The sequence below is a fragment of the Nomascus leucogenys genome, chromosome 2 (assembly GCF_006542625.1).
Source record: "Nomascus leucogenys isolate Asia chromosome 2, Asia_NLE_v1, whole genome shotgun sequence".
Lineage (NCBI taxonomy): Eukaryota > Metazoa > Chordata > Mammalia > Primates > Hylobatidae > Nomascus > Nomascus leucogenys.
Genome location: NC_044382.1, coordinates 38,043,504 through 38,058,215, shown reverse-complemented (window position 1 = coordinate 38,058,215; position 14,712 = coordinate 38,043,504). Strand labels below are relative to the sequence as shown.

General features: G+C 45.0%; 2 protein-coding genes across 8 annotated transcripts in view; both read left to right on the top strand.

The window, feature by feature from the left end:
• Window positions 1–8,652, top strand: part of HARS2 (histidyl-tRNA synthetase 2, mitochondrial) — a 9,463-nt gene extending 811 nt beyond the window's left edge. For 3 of the 7 annotated variants that reach the window (XM_030827905.1, XM_030827915.1, XM_030827909.1), the window contains exons 3-14: window positions 1,354–1,428; window positions 1,698–1,817; window positions 1,948–2,043; window positions 3,270–3,395; window positions 3,500–3,607; window positions 3,864–3,962; window positions 4,282–4,375; window positions 4,692–4,819; window positions 4,913–5,155; window positions 5,318–5,434; window positions 5,671–5,817; window positions 6,232–7,052. In XM_030827905.1, coding sequence (XP_030683765.1) covers window positions 1,354–1,428; window positions 1,698–1,817; window positions 1,948–2,043; window positions 3,270–3,395; window positions 3,500–3,607; window positions 3,864–3,962; window positions 4,282–4,375; window positions 4,692–4,819; window positions 4,913–5,155; window positions 5,318–5,434; window positions 5,671–5,817; window positions 6,232–6,291 — 1,413 coding nt within the window. In that variant the 3' untranslated portion in view covers window positions 6,292–7,052. Of the gene's footprint in view, window positions 1–1,087; window positions 1,429–1,697; window positions 1,818–1,947; window positions 2,044–3,269; window positions 3,396–3,499; window positions 3,608–3,863; window positions 3,963–4,281; window positions 4,376–4,691; window positions 4,820–4,912; window positions 5,156–5,317; window positions 5,435–5,670; window positions 5,818–6,231; window positions 7,053–8,563 lie in introns of those variants that run through there. The other 4 variants (XM_012504790.1, XR_004033363.1, XR_004033362.1 and 1 more) reach the window with 4 other exon arrangements.
• Window positions 7,448–14,712, top strand: ZMAT2 (zinc finger matrin-type 2). The gene is made up of 6 exons (XM_030827940.1): window positions 7,448–8,217; window positions 8,564–8,657; window positions 10,068–10,191; window positions 11,948–12,021; window positions 12,470–12,615; window positions 13,656–14,712. Exons 1-6 carry the CDS (start codon window positions 8,200–8,202, stop codon window positions 13,797–13,799), a joined length of 600 nt encoding a protein of 199 aa, XP_030683800.1. The 5' UTR covers window positions 7,448–8,199; the 3' UTR covers window positions 13,800–14,712.

The window sequence follows — 14,712 nt, the reverse complement described above, 5'->3', positions numbered from 1 at the left end:
GGACTTCTCTTAGGGCAGATAATCGCCATAGTATGGAACCACCACATCCTCTATTTTTGGAAGGGCATACAGCTTGCTGGTAATGTCACTGATTAAGTTTTGCCTTACTTCGGAAAGATTCTAATGCCCTCTTAGCAGATGCTTTGTGCTATCGTGAACAATAGGGCACAGATATTTTATTAATATTCAATCACAGCATCTTACCAGTCTGAGTTTTTTAGTTCATTCAAGAAATCCATATCTTGTCATTCCACAGGCTTGTTCTGTGTCCTTGAGCTGGTTCCCTTGTCTTCAAGTTACGGTTTTCCTATCTCTAAACCTGATAACCAGTGCTACCTTATTAAAAATTATTATTTTTTTGTCCGGGCGCAGTGGCTTATGCCTGTAATCCCATCACTTTGGGAGGCCAAGGGGGGTGGATCACCTGAGGTCAGGAGTTTGAGACCAGCCTGACCTATATGGCGAAACCCCGTATCTACTAAAAATACAAAAATTAGCTGGGCGTGGTAGCATGCGCCTGTAATCCCAGCTACTCGGGAGGCTGAGACAGGAGAATCGCTTGAACCTGGGAGGTGGAGGTTGCAGGAGCTGAGATGGTGCCACTGCACTCCAGCCTGGGCGACAGAGTAAGACTCCATCTGAAAAAAAAAAATTATTATTTTTGCTGTTTCAGTAGGAACCGTGACCTGGAGAAGATCATCATAATCCCTACCCCTGAATGGTTGGTGTTGGTAGTGGTGGGTTGTTCAGTGCCTTCATTATTCTCAGATTCTTAAAGTATTTGAGAATATTAAAAATCCGGCTGAGCGTGGTGGCTCATGTCTGTAATCCCAGCACTTTGGGAGGCCGAGGCGGTTGGATCACGAGGTCAGGAGTTCAAGACCAGCCTGGCCAACATGGTGAAACCCCATCTCTACCAAAAACACAAAAATTAGCTGGGCGTGGTGGTGGCACGTGTGTAGTCCCAGCTACTCGGGAGGCTAAGGCAGAAGAATTGCTTGAACCAGGAGGCAGAGGTTGCAGTGAGCCGAGATTGTGCCACTGTACTCCAGCCTGGGCAACAGACCGAGACTCTGTCTCAAAAAAAAAAAAAAAAAAAAAAAAAAAAAAATCCATATACAGTGAAGAAGCTTGTGTGGTGAAGACCTGACCTCATATATATTACACGTGTAATTGTAGATACAACATGGATTCTTTGGGGTGGGACTGAGATTGGGATAGATGAAATGGTGCTTTGGCTTCCTGTTGCTCAGGGTGAAGAGTCTTTGCAGGTTGGTGGTCAACAGGGTCAGAGATGCCACAGGTCTGGCCAGTGTCCAGAGGAGCCACATCTCACATTCATTCTTCTGCCAGGTTGCAGAGGCAGTGTTAACATCCCAACTGAAAGCACATCAAGAGAAACCAAATTTTATTATCAAGACCCCAAAGGTAATACTTTTTGCCTACCCTATCCCGTTAGAGTGCCTTGGAGGATTGACCTCTGCCTTGCATGTCTCTCTGACCCCTTTTAATGTCCTTTACAGTAAATTTTAAAAATATATACTATTCTTGAGATACTAGGTGGGGCTCAGAGTCATTTGAACTCAATAGATTTCAGCTCCAGACCTGAGATTACATAATAAATGTAGTTTAACTCCTTGTCTGAAATGGACTTGTTTTTTGTTTTTGTTTTCACTGTGGCTGCTTTTGGTTTCCAGGGTACCAGGGATCTTAGTCCTCAGCATATGGTTGTGAGGGAGAAAATTCTTGATTTGGTTATCAGCTGCTTTAAACGTCATGGAGCAAAGGGGATGGATACCCCAGCATTTGAGCTGAAGGTAAGGGGAGAAGAAAGAGTACGTGCAACCTCACTCACTTCTTCACTGGCCTTCAATGTCCCAAAGGGCTTCTCATCTGTGTTTTGGAGTCATCCTTTGAACTGTGGCTCATTCTATGTGACCCCTATAGGAAACGCTGACTGAGAAGTATGGAGAGGACTCTGGGCTCATGTATGATCTGAAGGATCAAGGTGGAGAGCTGTTGTCCCTCCGCTATGACCTTACTGTATCCTTTTGAGTACTGGAGCCTGACCTGTCTCTTTCCAAATCCAGAGGGCTTTCTCTGACAAAAGTGGAGAAAGTGACTTTGGGATCTTAGAGGTCCATTGCCTATACTTCTAGTTTCTCCCAGAAGGCAGTTCTGCTATGGGAGCCAGGCCTGGAGCCCTGTCATTTAACTGTAGTGTGTATCATAATCCTTTGGGGGAGCTTGCAGAAGCACAGACATTTGGCTCCAGTCCCAGAGATTCTTAGCTAATTCTGTAGCTGGAATGGGGTTCAATAATTTGTATTAAATAATTGTTTTTTTGGCCAGGCACGTGGCTCACGCCCGTAATCCCGGCACTTTGGGAGGCTGAGGCAGGTGGATCACCTGAGGTCAGGAGTTCAAGACCAGCCTGGCCAATATAGTGAAACCCCATCTCTACTCAGCTCCTGCTGAGCTCTGGGGCTCTCAGGTTCTGAGTCTAGTTTGGGACTGACTGTCGCCTTGTCCCCACAGATCTCTTTTGACCTAAAAAGTTAGCTGGGTGTGGTGGCAGGCGCCTGTAATCCCAGCTACTAGGGAGGTTGAGGCAGGAGAATCACTTGAACCCAGGAGGCAGAGGTTGCAGTGAGCCAAGATTGCGCCATTGCACTCCAGCCTGGGCGACGAGCAAAACTCTGTCTCAAAAATAAAATTTTTTTTGTGGAGATGGGTGTCTTTGTTGCCCAGGCTGGTCGTAAACTCATCATTTGAAGTGATCGTCCCATCTTGGCCTCCTAAAGTGCTGGGGTTATGGGTGTGAGCCACTGCATCTGGCCTACAATCTGCATTTTGTAATTAAGATGCACGTAGTCCTTTCCCTGTACTTTCAGAACCAGTAGCTTAGAAGTTGTTAGGCAAATCCAAGTTCTGAAGCTTGACTATTTTGAGATGGTTTGGGAATTGATCTGAATGGGCAGAAATGGCCCAGACCTGAAGTTAGTTCTTGGGTCACTTCTATCTCTACTTCCCTTGCTTTCTGCTGAACTTCTAGTTTTGCTAGGTGAGATTCCTTCATTTGACACTATTCAATATATATTGAATTCCAAGCACTGCTAGGCCTTGGGCATAGTGGAAAAAAGGGAAGGTCTTTGTTCTCACCCTAGTGGATGAGATCCAGTTGATATAGGCCCAGTCCTCCCTAATGTCCGTATACTGGGCCTAATCTTTGGATGCAGTACCCCTCTTCCTTAACCCATTTATGTGAGGTTCCCTTTGCTCGTTACCTGGCCATGAATAAGGTCAAGAAGATGAAACGTTATCATGTTGGAAAGGTGTGGCGGCGGGAGAGCCCAGCCATAGTCCAAGGCCGTTACAGGGAGTTCTGCCAGTGCGTAAGTGACCTGATGGGAGCAGCACAGTTTGATAGTTCTAGGGGCCACAACCTTGAAATTGGCTGGATAATGGAAGTTTTTTCCCGTCTTTTTCTTTGCTGTAGGATTTTGACATTGCTGGTCAGTTTGACCCTATGATCCCTGATGCAGAGTGTTTGAAGATCATGTGTGAAATCCTAAGTGGCTTGCAGTTGGGAGACTTTCTCATTAAGGTGAGGCCAGGGCTCAGAACTGTGGGAGAAGTCTGAATTTGGCCTAATACTGTTTATGCAAGTCCCAAACTTGGGTGACTCCAACCTTTAAGCCTGCAACTCTAGGACTTTCCTAGTAAAGCTGTTGTATTTCCTATATGTCTGTACTCTTCCTGTGAAATTTCCATCTTTTTATATGTCAGGAAAGTAGGTACTGCCATTGTTTTGAGTGGAAGGGCATTGACAAGCACTTGGGTCACTGACATTGAGTTCTCAGGTAAATGACCGGCGGATTGTGGATGGGATGTTTGCTGTCTGTGGTGTTCCTGAAAGCAAGTTCCGTGCCATCTGCTCCTCCATAGATAAACTAGACAAGGTAACAAAGAAGACATACTTCAGTAGACCCTATCTAGCTTCTGCCCTGCCCTCAAATCCATACCACTAGTGAAAAATAAGGAGGTTATGGCTGCAAGTGGGCTATTTTGGGGTGGAAGGTAAGGAGGCATACTCTGAAGGAAGATCTGAGTCATGCTATACAGTGGGGATTGTGACTGGATTTCTTAAGCTGTCTCTGACTTTGCTGAGTATACAGTTAGCTACTTGTCATGTATATACTGAATGGAAGTTGAGTTGTCCTGTTTCAGTTTGAGAAAGAAAGATCTTGGGGCTGGGCTAATGTTTGGGTGCTTATGCAGATGGCTTGGAAAGATGTGAGACATGAGATGGTGGCGAAGAAAGGCCTGGCTCCTGAGGTGGCTGATCGAATTGGGGACTATGTCCAATGTCATGGTAAGAACCAGGGTTTTCAGAGCTGTGATAGAACCAGGCTGAAGGTGACGTGCTCAAATTCTACCTCTGAAACAACTCTTTTCTGTAGATATGCTAAGCTCCAGGGCCTGTCCTGAATTTAATTTCTCTTTTTCTTATTGTAACGACTTTGTGTCTTCAGATGGCAAAGCTAGAGGCAAAGGAGGAGGGTCTTGTCATGTGAGACTGGGATCTTTTTTTTTTTTTAAGAAAATGAGGAAGACTAGCTAGAGCACATCAGGGATAATTTTGAATGAAACACATCTGAGTGAACAGCAGAGACTTTATTTCTCTCCAGGTGGGGTATCCCTAGTAGAGCAAATGTTTCAGGATCCCAGACTATCCCAGAACAAGCAGGCCCTGGAGGGCCTGGGAGACCTGAAGCTGCTGTTTGAATACCTGACTTTATTTGGAATTGCTGATAAGGTAAGCTGAATTGCAAATGGATCTCCTGCTGAGCTCTAGGGCTCTCAGGGTCCTGAGTCTAGTTTGGGACTGACTGTAATCTTGTCCCCACAGATCTCCTTTGACCTCAGCCTGGCTCGGGGCCTAGACTACTATACAGGAGTGATCTATGAAGCAGTGCTGCTGCAGACCCCAATTCAGGCTGGGGAGGATCCCCTGAATGTGGGCAGTGTGGCTGCTGGTGGGCGCTATGACGGGCTGGTGGGCATGTTTCACCCCAAGGGTCACAAGGTGCCATGTGTGGGACTCAGCATTGGGGTTGAGCGAATCTTCTACATTGTGGAGCAGAGGATGAAGGTAGGTCCTAGGTAGGTGTGAGGTGGGGCTGGAGGCCTAAAAACCCTCCTGTTGCTGGAGGTGTAGTTGGAGTGGTTTTCTGATGATTCTTTTTGTCTTGATTTTTGGAATTGCTGGTGGAAAGGAGGTTTTTATTAGTTTTACTTTCTTCTCTCTTATTAGACCAAAGGTGAGAAGGTGCGGACTACAGAGACTCAAGTGTTTGTGGCCACACCACAGAAGAACTTTCTCCAAGAACGGTTGAAGCTTATTGCAGAGCTTTGGGATTCTGGAATCAAGGTACGGTGGAGCTGATATCTGAGCCATCTGGGTATGTGTGGAATTTAGGACCCAGGGCTATATCTACCTTATGTCTAGGGTGGAACTCAAAACCTTTTTAGTCTACTAGCTACTAGAGTGGCTTTTTAGGGTGGGAGGACTAGCCACTTATCTCTGGCTTTTTTGGATATCCGTGTTCCTGAGGTTTGTTGCTGTGTTCACTTCTAAGTCCCTTACTCTGTCTTGATCCATTTCAGGCAGAGATGCTATACAAGAACAACCCCAAACTATTAACCCAGCTGCACTATTGTGAGAGCACGGGCATTCCACTGGTGGTCATTATTGGTGAGCAAGAACTGAAAGAAGGGGTCATCAAGATCCGTTCAGTGGCCAGCAGAGAGGAGGTGAGTGGCGGCAGCAGAAATAGAAGGGACGAAGTGTTTCTGCCTTTCCCAAATTCTGTAAGAAATATGCATCTTCTGGCTGAGAAATTATCTTCATGGTTAATAGTGGTAGAGATGAACAAACACCCACTCCAGATGACCATTGCTGCCTGTGAGTATTGACCGGGTGGCCAGAAGAAAGACAAACGAAATCCAAATGGGTATTTTGAGACTAATCAACATAATAGACGTAGATCAGGTGTTTGAATCCCTTTCGTCTTGAGGGTATACATTCTTCAGGTCAACCCACACTACTCCCTTCTGGTTGTGTAAGTAATGGGAGCAGATGCAGAGTAAAACAAATCTGGAAAAACAGTGGCTAAGGAGCTGGTATCACTTTCTAGTTTATCACATGAGGATTCTCTTATGTTTCAGGTGGCCATTAAACGGGAAAATCTTGTGGCTGAAATTCAGAAGCGACTGTCTGAGTCTTGATCCTTGCCTGATTCCCATCTGCTGCTCTTTGTAGAAAAGGTTTCCTCTAGAACTGAATTCCTCTGGAATTGAGTGATGGACTTCACAACAACTGGCCAGGAAGGGTGACAAGTACCTTCTGCCTCCTCCATTCTTCCTGGGTGCAGAACTGTAGAAGACCCTGAGGACTCCTGGGCTAGTGTGAGCAGCTATTCTGCATGGGTGCAGATGGCTGGTATGTGAAAGAGACATGCTTTAGCTGCAGAGGCAAATTTGAAGTGCCACCGAATGTTGTCAAGAGGTACTGAGATTGTTGGTGTGAGCAAGGCTCTGGGAGAGTCACCTCAGGCTGAGGATTCTGAACCATTGAGATCAGAAACCAGATACTTAGCCTTCTGCTGTAGCTACGGAACCAGATTCTGGTGAATTTGTCCACAATCAGCCATTGGCCTGTCTGGGGAGTTTTTGGAAGACAGCAAAGAGGGGCAATGGCTGCTTTCAGCTTTGAGGACAGATGCTATCCTAAAGGCATGGCAGTACCCATGTTGATTTGACATCTCTCTAGCCCATCCATTGCTAACAATAGAAGAGTGGGGCTGTATGCTTGATAATCTTGAACATTGAACTTAATAGATGACTTGACAAGATAGAGATCTGATATTTTGAGATTTTGGAGACCATTTCCTGTGCCAGAATCACTGCTCTAACTATTCCATGCCGTGCCATGGAGGCTGTTTTAGAAGTGGTTGGATAACATGTTAAATAAAATACTAAGTGTAGTAGTTTGGGTAATTTGTTATTGTTATCAAGGGCTTGGTTTGCATAGACCATAGAAAATGCTTGAGTGTACACTGGAGAATTCTGTGAGGTAGAAGTAACCTCCCTGGGATGATGCTTCTGTATTCAGTGATGAGCAGCCACAGTTTCTCCCTCTTTCCCCGTCTCCTCAAGAGGTAGTTTTTTTGTTTGTTTGTTTGTTTTTAGACGGAGTCTTGCTCTGTCACCCAGGCTAGAGTGCAGTGGAGTGATCTTGGCTTACTGCAACCTCCGCCTCTCGGGTTCAAGAGATTCTCCTACTTCAGCCTCCCGAAGTAGCCGGCTAATTTTTGTATTTTTAGTAGAGACGGTTTCACCATCTTGGCCAGGCTGGTCTCGAACTCCTGACCTCATAATCCACCCACCTCAGCCTCCCAAAGTGCTGGGATTACAGGCATTAGCCACTGCACCCGGCTAAGAGGTAGTTTTATTGCTAAAATGAACATATAGTGAGCCGGTATGCCACAGTGCTTCTCTCTAGAGTGTTGTTGATGGCTGGCCTTTCCAAATCCAATTATGTTGATTAAATTATGTTCTACTATAAAGTTCCCCAGATGATGGAAAAATGAGTGAACCAAAGGGTGGTAGCATTGCTTCAACGAAAAGAGCCCAAGTGCAAAACATGCTTTTTATATGTGCGTCGGGAAGGGTGCCTCTGTTGCAAACGTTTCAGTGTAGTTTAGGGTCATATCCCTAGTGCATGCAGGTGAATGAGAGGCATCTAGAATGGCGCTTCGGCCTTAAAAAAGGTTTAGAAATTCTTGGCAGTGGACGCAAAGTTGCTAGACTAGATCAGAGACCACTGTTTTGCGAACCTCAGTTTCCTTGTTTGTAAAATAGTTGAACTAAATCTTGACCCTTCAATGCTTGCTTTGAAATTCAAGGCAAAAAACGCTTGCAGGCGCCCTTACTTCCGTGTTACTTCATGCTCCTCTTGCGCTTGCGCTGTTTCCTTGGAGCAGAGGCGGGGCCAACAAGCCTGTTTTAGAAGCTCTCCAGTCCTTAGCTCGTTTAGAACACAAGGCTCCAAGCTTATTGGAGGGCCATTTTGCCTTACGGCTCCAAGCCGCTTTTTACGGCATTTTTCAGCTCGCCTTTCACTTCGCTGTGAAGATGGCGTCGGGCAGCGGGGTAGGTGTTGTGTCTGAGGAGGAGGTTTTGCGGGGTGGAGAATGGTTTTTCAGAACTGAATAGAGACAAACTCCTGCACCCGAGTGGCTTTCCGATATCTCCTCGAGATCCCAGGGTTCAGGTTCAAGAACTCCCCAGTATAGGCCTTGGCAAAGGGTCAGTGGAATCGCAGAGGTTTCTCGGGTTGGGGTCTTGAGGCTACCTCAGCCTTCTGGTGCAGTCCAAAGAGGCTTCGCTTTCAAAAGGTCCTGTAGCCGCCTGGACCGCGAGGGCGCGGTTCCTTGCTTCTCTAGGGGTCCAGACACGGCGACGGATCTTGACGCTTCCCCCCCTCCCACCCCCACAGACAAAAAACTTGGACTTTCGCCGAAAGTGGGACAAAGATGAATACGAGAAACTCGCCGAGAAGAGGCTCACAGAAGAGAGAGAAAAGAAAGATGGTGGGTGCTAACTACATCAAGGGCTAAGGGTATCACAGAGGCGATGCGATGATGGAGAGCGGGTGGGAGTTGAAGTGCGCTGCCTTCCCACGCGGTGTAAGCTCTGGCAGAGTGCTGCTTCCCTGGGCCTAGGTTTCTACATTTACAAAATGAGAGCGAGGAGGTGGGCTGAAGTAAGTAGTTTTGAGATGCTCTTCAGCTCTATTTCACTCTGCTTCCTTGCCCACCCTTTGCTTGGCTCGTTTAATGCTTTCCTGAAGTACAGAGAAGATAACGGAATCCTTAGTAGTGACAGAGAAGTTAAGTAGAGTATTTTGCTGCTGTGCATTACCGCTATCAGTGACCCCCCTCTTTCCCTTGAAATTTCTTAAGGGAGAGAACATTCCTGGCCCAATCAAGACCCTCCCATATAGTTTGAGAAAAGCCGGAGTACTTTGCAGGATCTGTGATTCTTTCAGCTAGTGCTTAGTAGTGCTGTTTCTCTGTGCCTTGTACGTCAGGGAATTGGTGCTTCTCTCCTGGTTAAGAGATTGCATAAAGAAATGTCTTATTTTGTCATCTGTTTCAAACGTGTACATTCTTCTTTCCCTATATCTCCAGGCCACCTTGCACTCACTAACTCTTTCATTTTTTATTTAATATGTAAAATAAATAGTGCTTGACATGTAACAGGCATTTCCTAGATGTTGGTCACCTTTTATAAATTTGCCCAGCTCTCAGAAGGTTCCTTTCTGTTATGCCTAGGGTACCTGCCTGAAAGCATTCTTGAATGTCCTTGCTCCTGTTTTGAAAAAGTTGCTTCTAGTAACACTTCAGAAATTCTCCCCCACAATTCAGTTAATCAATGAATATAAAACATACTGCTTTTAGATTTGCTGGCTTTAAAGTGGAGAAAAGCTGTAGAGAGTTGAGGATTGCTTATGATTTTTTCCTGTGTTGAGATTCTCCCCAGCTGCTACTTTAAGTGTCTGTTGTGTCCTTTCTTTTTTTTTTTTTTTTTTTTTGAGACGGAGTCTTTCTCTGTCGCCCAGGCTGGAGTGCAGTGGCGCCATCTCGGCTCACTGCAAGCTCCGCCTCCCGGGTTCACGCCATTCTCCTGCCTCAGCCTCCCGAGTAGCTGGGACTACAGGCGCCCGCCAACACGCCCGGCTAATGTTTTGTATTTTTAGTAGAGACAGGGGTTCACCGTGTTAGCCAGGATGGTCTCGATCTCCTGACCTCGTGATCTGCCCCCCTCGGCCTCCCAAAGTGTTGGGATTACAGGCTTGAGCCACCGCGCCCGGCCTGTTGTGTCCTTTCAGGAATGATTTTGAAATGAGTAGACCTGAATTTTGGGTTTCATGCATTTTTTTTCCTTTCTGGTTGAGGAACTATAATATTGAAGGGACTTCCTTCCCCATTCTGTTTCAGGAAAACCAGTGCAGCCTGTCAAGCGAGAGCTTTTACGGCATAGGGACTACAAGGTGGACTTGGAATCCAAGCTTGGGAAGACAATTGTCATTACCAAGACAACCCCTCAATCTGAGATGGGAGGGTGAGTTGCTTATCATTTTTCCTCTGCAGCCAAGAGTGCATCTAATAAGCCACCTATTTTGGTTTTAGGAAGTGTTGAGGAAGGTCCTTGGCCCCAGGATTACGTCCTTCTTGCCTGTAATTCCATCTTTATATTTTTCTGTGTCTCCCAAGGTCTCAAGTTGACATGATAGTGTGTGTCTCTAGGAGTGGTCACTCAGTGGGTTTCTTCATGTTATTAGCATTGGCTGAGTACGGTGGCTCACGCCTGTATTCCCAGCACTTTGGGAGGCCAAGGCAGGGGGATTGCTTGAGCTCAGGAATTCAAGACCAGCCTGGGTAACACAGTGAGACCCTGTCTCAATTAAAAAAACCAAAGCAAACAAACAAAAATCATACTATGAACACTGCAGCTACTACTTAATATATTTTTTAAATTTTTTGTTGCCATTATACTTGTTATCAAAAGGGATTATTTGATCTGTCAGAGGAAGAAATGAAGGAAAGGACTACTGAGGAGATTTCTAGGAGAGAAATTAGGTGGAGCTAGAATAGAGCCTAGGAGTTGTTAATGGTGAAGAAGGGGGGTTTGAGGTTCCAGACTGGCTGCAAAGGCTGTAGTTGTTATGGATGCCTGATTGTACACCTTCTTCCAAGACTGTAACCTATAGGAAGAAGGGTTCCACAAGAGCTTGTCACCGTTTTGCGCCTCACTGCTTCTCTGTCCAGTTAGGTTTTCTGGCAGGAGAGCAACACAGATAGCAATGAGTGACACTTCTCTGAGCTGCTTAATAAACCCACTGTTGTCCATTCCTGTCTGTATTAGTTATCTATTGTTATGTAAATTAACAAATTAACCCAAAGCTTAGCAGCATAAACTACACCACTCACAGTTTCTTTGGGTAAGGAATCTGGGAGTGGCTTACCTAGGTGGTTCTGGCTCAGGGTCTTCATGAAGCTGCAATCAAGGAGTTGGCAAGGTAGGTCTGCATTCATATGAATCTTAAGTGGGGCTGGAGGATCTGCTTCCAAGCTCTCTCACATGCCTGTGGTTTGGAAGCCTAAATTCTTGGCCCCATAGACCTTTCTTTTTTCTTTTTCTTTTTTTTTTTTTTTTCTGAGATGGAGTTTCACTCTTCTTGCCCAGGCTGGAGTGCAATGGTGTGATCTCGGCTCACCACAACCTCCGCCTCCTGGGTTCAAGCGATTCTCCTGCCTCAGCCTCCCAAGTAGCTGGGATTACAGGCATGCACCACCTGATTTTTTTGTATTTTTAGTAGAGACGGGATTTCTCCGTGTTGGTTAGGCTAGTCTCGAACTCCTGACCTCAGGTGATCCGCCCATCTCGGCCTCCCAAAGTGCTGGGATTACAGGCATGAGCCACCATGCCCGGCCGCCCCATAGACCTTTCTATAAGACTGCTCACAATAAAGCAACTGGCTTCCCCAGAGCAAGTAACCTAAACAAAGACAGAAGGCATGGTTTTTGAAATAACCTAATTTTGGAAGATACTACTTTTGACATATTCTATTGGCCAAACAGACCAACTCTAGTACAAATTGGGAAGAGACTACACAGAGTAGGAATACCAAGAGGGTGGGGCTCATCCTGGGGCTGTCTTGGAGGATGACTGCTATACTCTCTCTTAAGCTAAGGCTTTATAGAAATGAAGGCTTAACACTTCTAAAAGAAGTTTACCTAAAAATTTGAGTTTCTTGGTTGAAAGTGATAAGATCCTTAAAACCATATTTGACTCAGGTGCTGTTTCTTCCTGTTAGATATTACTGCAATGTCTGTGACTGTGTGGTGAAGGACTCCATCAACTTTCTGGATCACATTAATGGAAAGAAACGTAAGGCTTGGAGGTAGCTTGTGACTAGGGCTGGAATTGAGTTTTGGAGGTGGGGTGGAATGGAAGGGTAGTTTTTTTTTCTTCTTCTTCTTTTTACTCATCAAAAGATGGCTGGAGTAAGAAGGGTAGTTTCTGTTAGGCTCTTTTTTGATGCCCCTATTAGAACTCTCCAGTTGTTTCAGCACAGGCCATCTTTTACTTCATTATGTAGTATTTCTGGAGGCCATGAGGTAAGAGGCCTCATTCTGGAGGCCATGAGGCTTTCAACAGCACCCAAACCATGTGCTGCTCCTGGACCCAGCTGGCCAAGGGAGTTTCTTTTAGCCATAATTATTTTTGCTCTGTGTTTTATGAGATGTCATATGAGATGTCAGAGAAGTCAGGAAAATACTTTTTGAGGGGCTGAGGATGTTGTAACGAACTTGCCTTCACTGTTGACCCCATCCAGATCAGAGAAACCTGGGCATGTCTATGCGTGTGGAACGTTCCACCCTAGATCAGGTGAAGAAACGTTTTGAGGTCAACAAGAAGAAGATGGAAGAGAAGCAGAAGGATTATGATTTTGAGGAAAGGATGAAGGAGCTCAGAGAAGAGGTAAGGCTCTCCTATCCTTCCCTTCTCCCCCAGATTTGAGTTTTATGTTATGAATCATGGGAGACCCTGTCCTCATCCCACTCCTACTCCCACTCCCAGAGTTGTATCTCCTGAGTTCTGTATATTAGCGGAAACATTCGTTGCCTTTGTTTAGGATTCTCATGATCTGAAGGAAATGGCTCTGAAACTACTTTTTTTCTCCTAGACTCTCTGGGCCTTATTTTTTTTTGTAATTTTTTTTTTAATTTTTTTTTTGGTGATACAGATATTTCTCAACTTCTGATGGGGTTACCTACTGATAAACCTATCATCAAGTTAAAAATATCATATGTCAAAAATGCATAATACACCTAACCTACTGTAGTTTAGCCTAGCCTACCTTAATGTGCTCAGATCACATTAGCCTACAATTGACCCAAATTATCTAACACAAAGCCTATTCTATAATAAAGTATTCATCTCATTAATTTATTGAATACTATACTAATGTGAAAAACAATGGTTGTATGGATACTTGAAGTACAGTTTCAAATGCGTGTCAGTTTTTCACCATTGTAAAACTGAAAAATCTTGTCAGAGCATCATAAGTTGAGGACTGTCTCATCTGTATTCTTTGATTTAAGTTTTTTAAAAGACTTAACTTTTTTTAGAGGAGTTTAGGTTTGCAACAAAATTGAGAGGGAGGTATAAAGATTTCCCATATACCCACTGTCCCCCACAACATGCATAGCCTCCCCCATAATTTTTTTTTTTTAACTACAAGAGGAATTAACTAAATGTACCTAATCCTAAAGAGGCCCATGAAATCAGGCTGACTGGGTCAGAATTCTGTTTCTTCCACTTACTGGCTGTGAATCTCGGGCAAGTTATATAACCTCTTCGTGCCTCAGTATCCCCATATTAGAGATCTTAGTATAATATACATGAAGTACCTCAGAGCAATTTCTGGCATGTACTGCATGCCCCAGAATGTTAGTTGTTGTTATAAACAACATTTGGCTGAGGAGTCTAAACTGATTCTGAGTGATTTTTCCCTCCAGGAGGAAAAGGCCAAAGCATACAAGAAAGAGAAACAGAAGGAGAAGAAAAGGAGGGCTGAGGAGGACTTGACATTTGAGGAGGACGATGAGATGGCAGCTGTGATGGGCTTCTCTGGCTTTGGTTCCACCAAGAAGAGTTACTGAGGCTTTCTATGCTTGGCCTAACTTTGGCCTATGCTGGACCTAACTTTGTTTGTGTGTGTGTAGTCAGGGGTCATTTCTTTTTGGGTAATGGGAAAGTTCTTAAGAGTGTCAATGGGGAGGGATAGAGGGTGGGGGCTCATGGTTTCCCTCTACTTTGGGAGAGGGCACAGATTGCAGAGGTAATGCTGTGGCATATTGCTTCAGCCCCAGTACATCACTGGATTCATAGGACCCCTGCCCACCTGAGTTCCCAGTAAAGAAAAACCTCCCCTTCTGAGGCTGCTTTCCCAAAACTCCCCCTGCATCTTTATCTCTCCATCTATCCAACCTCTTGTCTGAGCATCCCACCTTTATCCTGTGTTCTGCCTTTGTTTTAATTTTAACTCATGTTCATCCTGCAACAGAAGCATTCTCTAGGTCCCAGTTTCCAGTTGATTGCATATCCTTGACCAGCCCTTTTTCCCATCCCGCCCTATGGTTCTCTAGCCACCTGTGCATGCATGTGTATTTCTGCCTGGTTCTATGGTGTGTGGATGTGTGTGCATGAATCTGTCACATAGAGGGGGTCCGAGCTGGAATCCTAGAGCATTGCTGCCCTGGGGCCTGATGTTCTTGGCTTCCTCAGAGCATGTAACAGGAAATTAAATGGGATGAGTGTTTGGTGGGGTTTGTGTCTGATGAGTTTTTTTTAACATTCAGGTGTAGATTGTTCCAGCTTTTCTTGTTTCATTTTCCTGAAGATTTATGTTTTTGTCTTCCTTGTGAGCAGGCTTTTGGAAGAACCTGTTTGATGCAAAAAAGAAAATGAAAAACAAAACAAAACAAAAAATCCCCAAAACCTTACTATGGGAGCCCTTGGGTCTTAGAAGCTGTTCAACATGTATAATAAATGGCATTGACTGGGCCTGTTTTA

Excerpts from the sequence above, each read along its gene's own strand:
- ZMAT2 (XM_030827940.1), top strand. Across the intron at positions 8,658-10,067 it reads AGAGAGAGAAAAGAAAGATG|GAAAACCAGTGCAGCCTGTC; the intron begins GTGGGTGCTAAC and ends ATTCTGTTTCAG. Across the intron at positions 10,192-11,947 it reads CCTCAATCTGAGATGGGAGG|ATATTACTGCAATGTCTGTG; the intron begins GTGAGTTGCTTA and ends TCTTCCTGTTAG.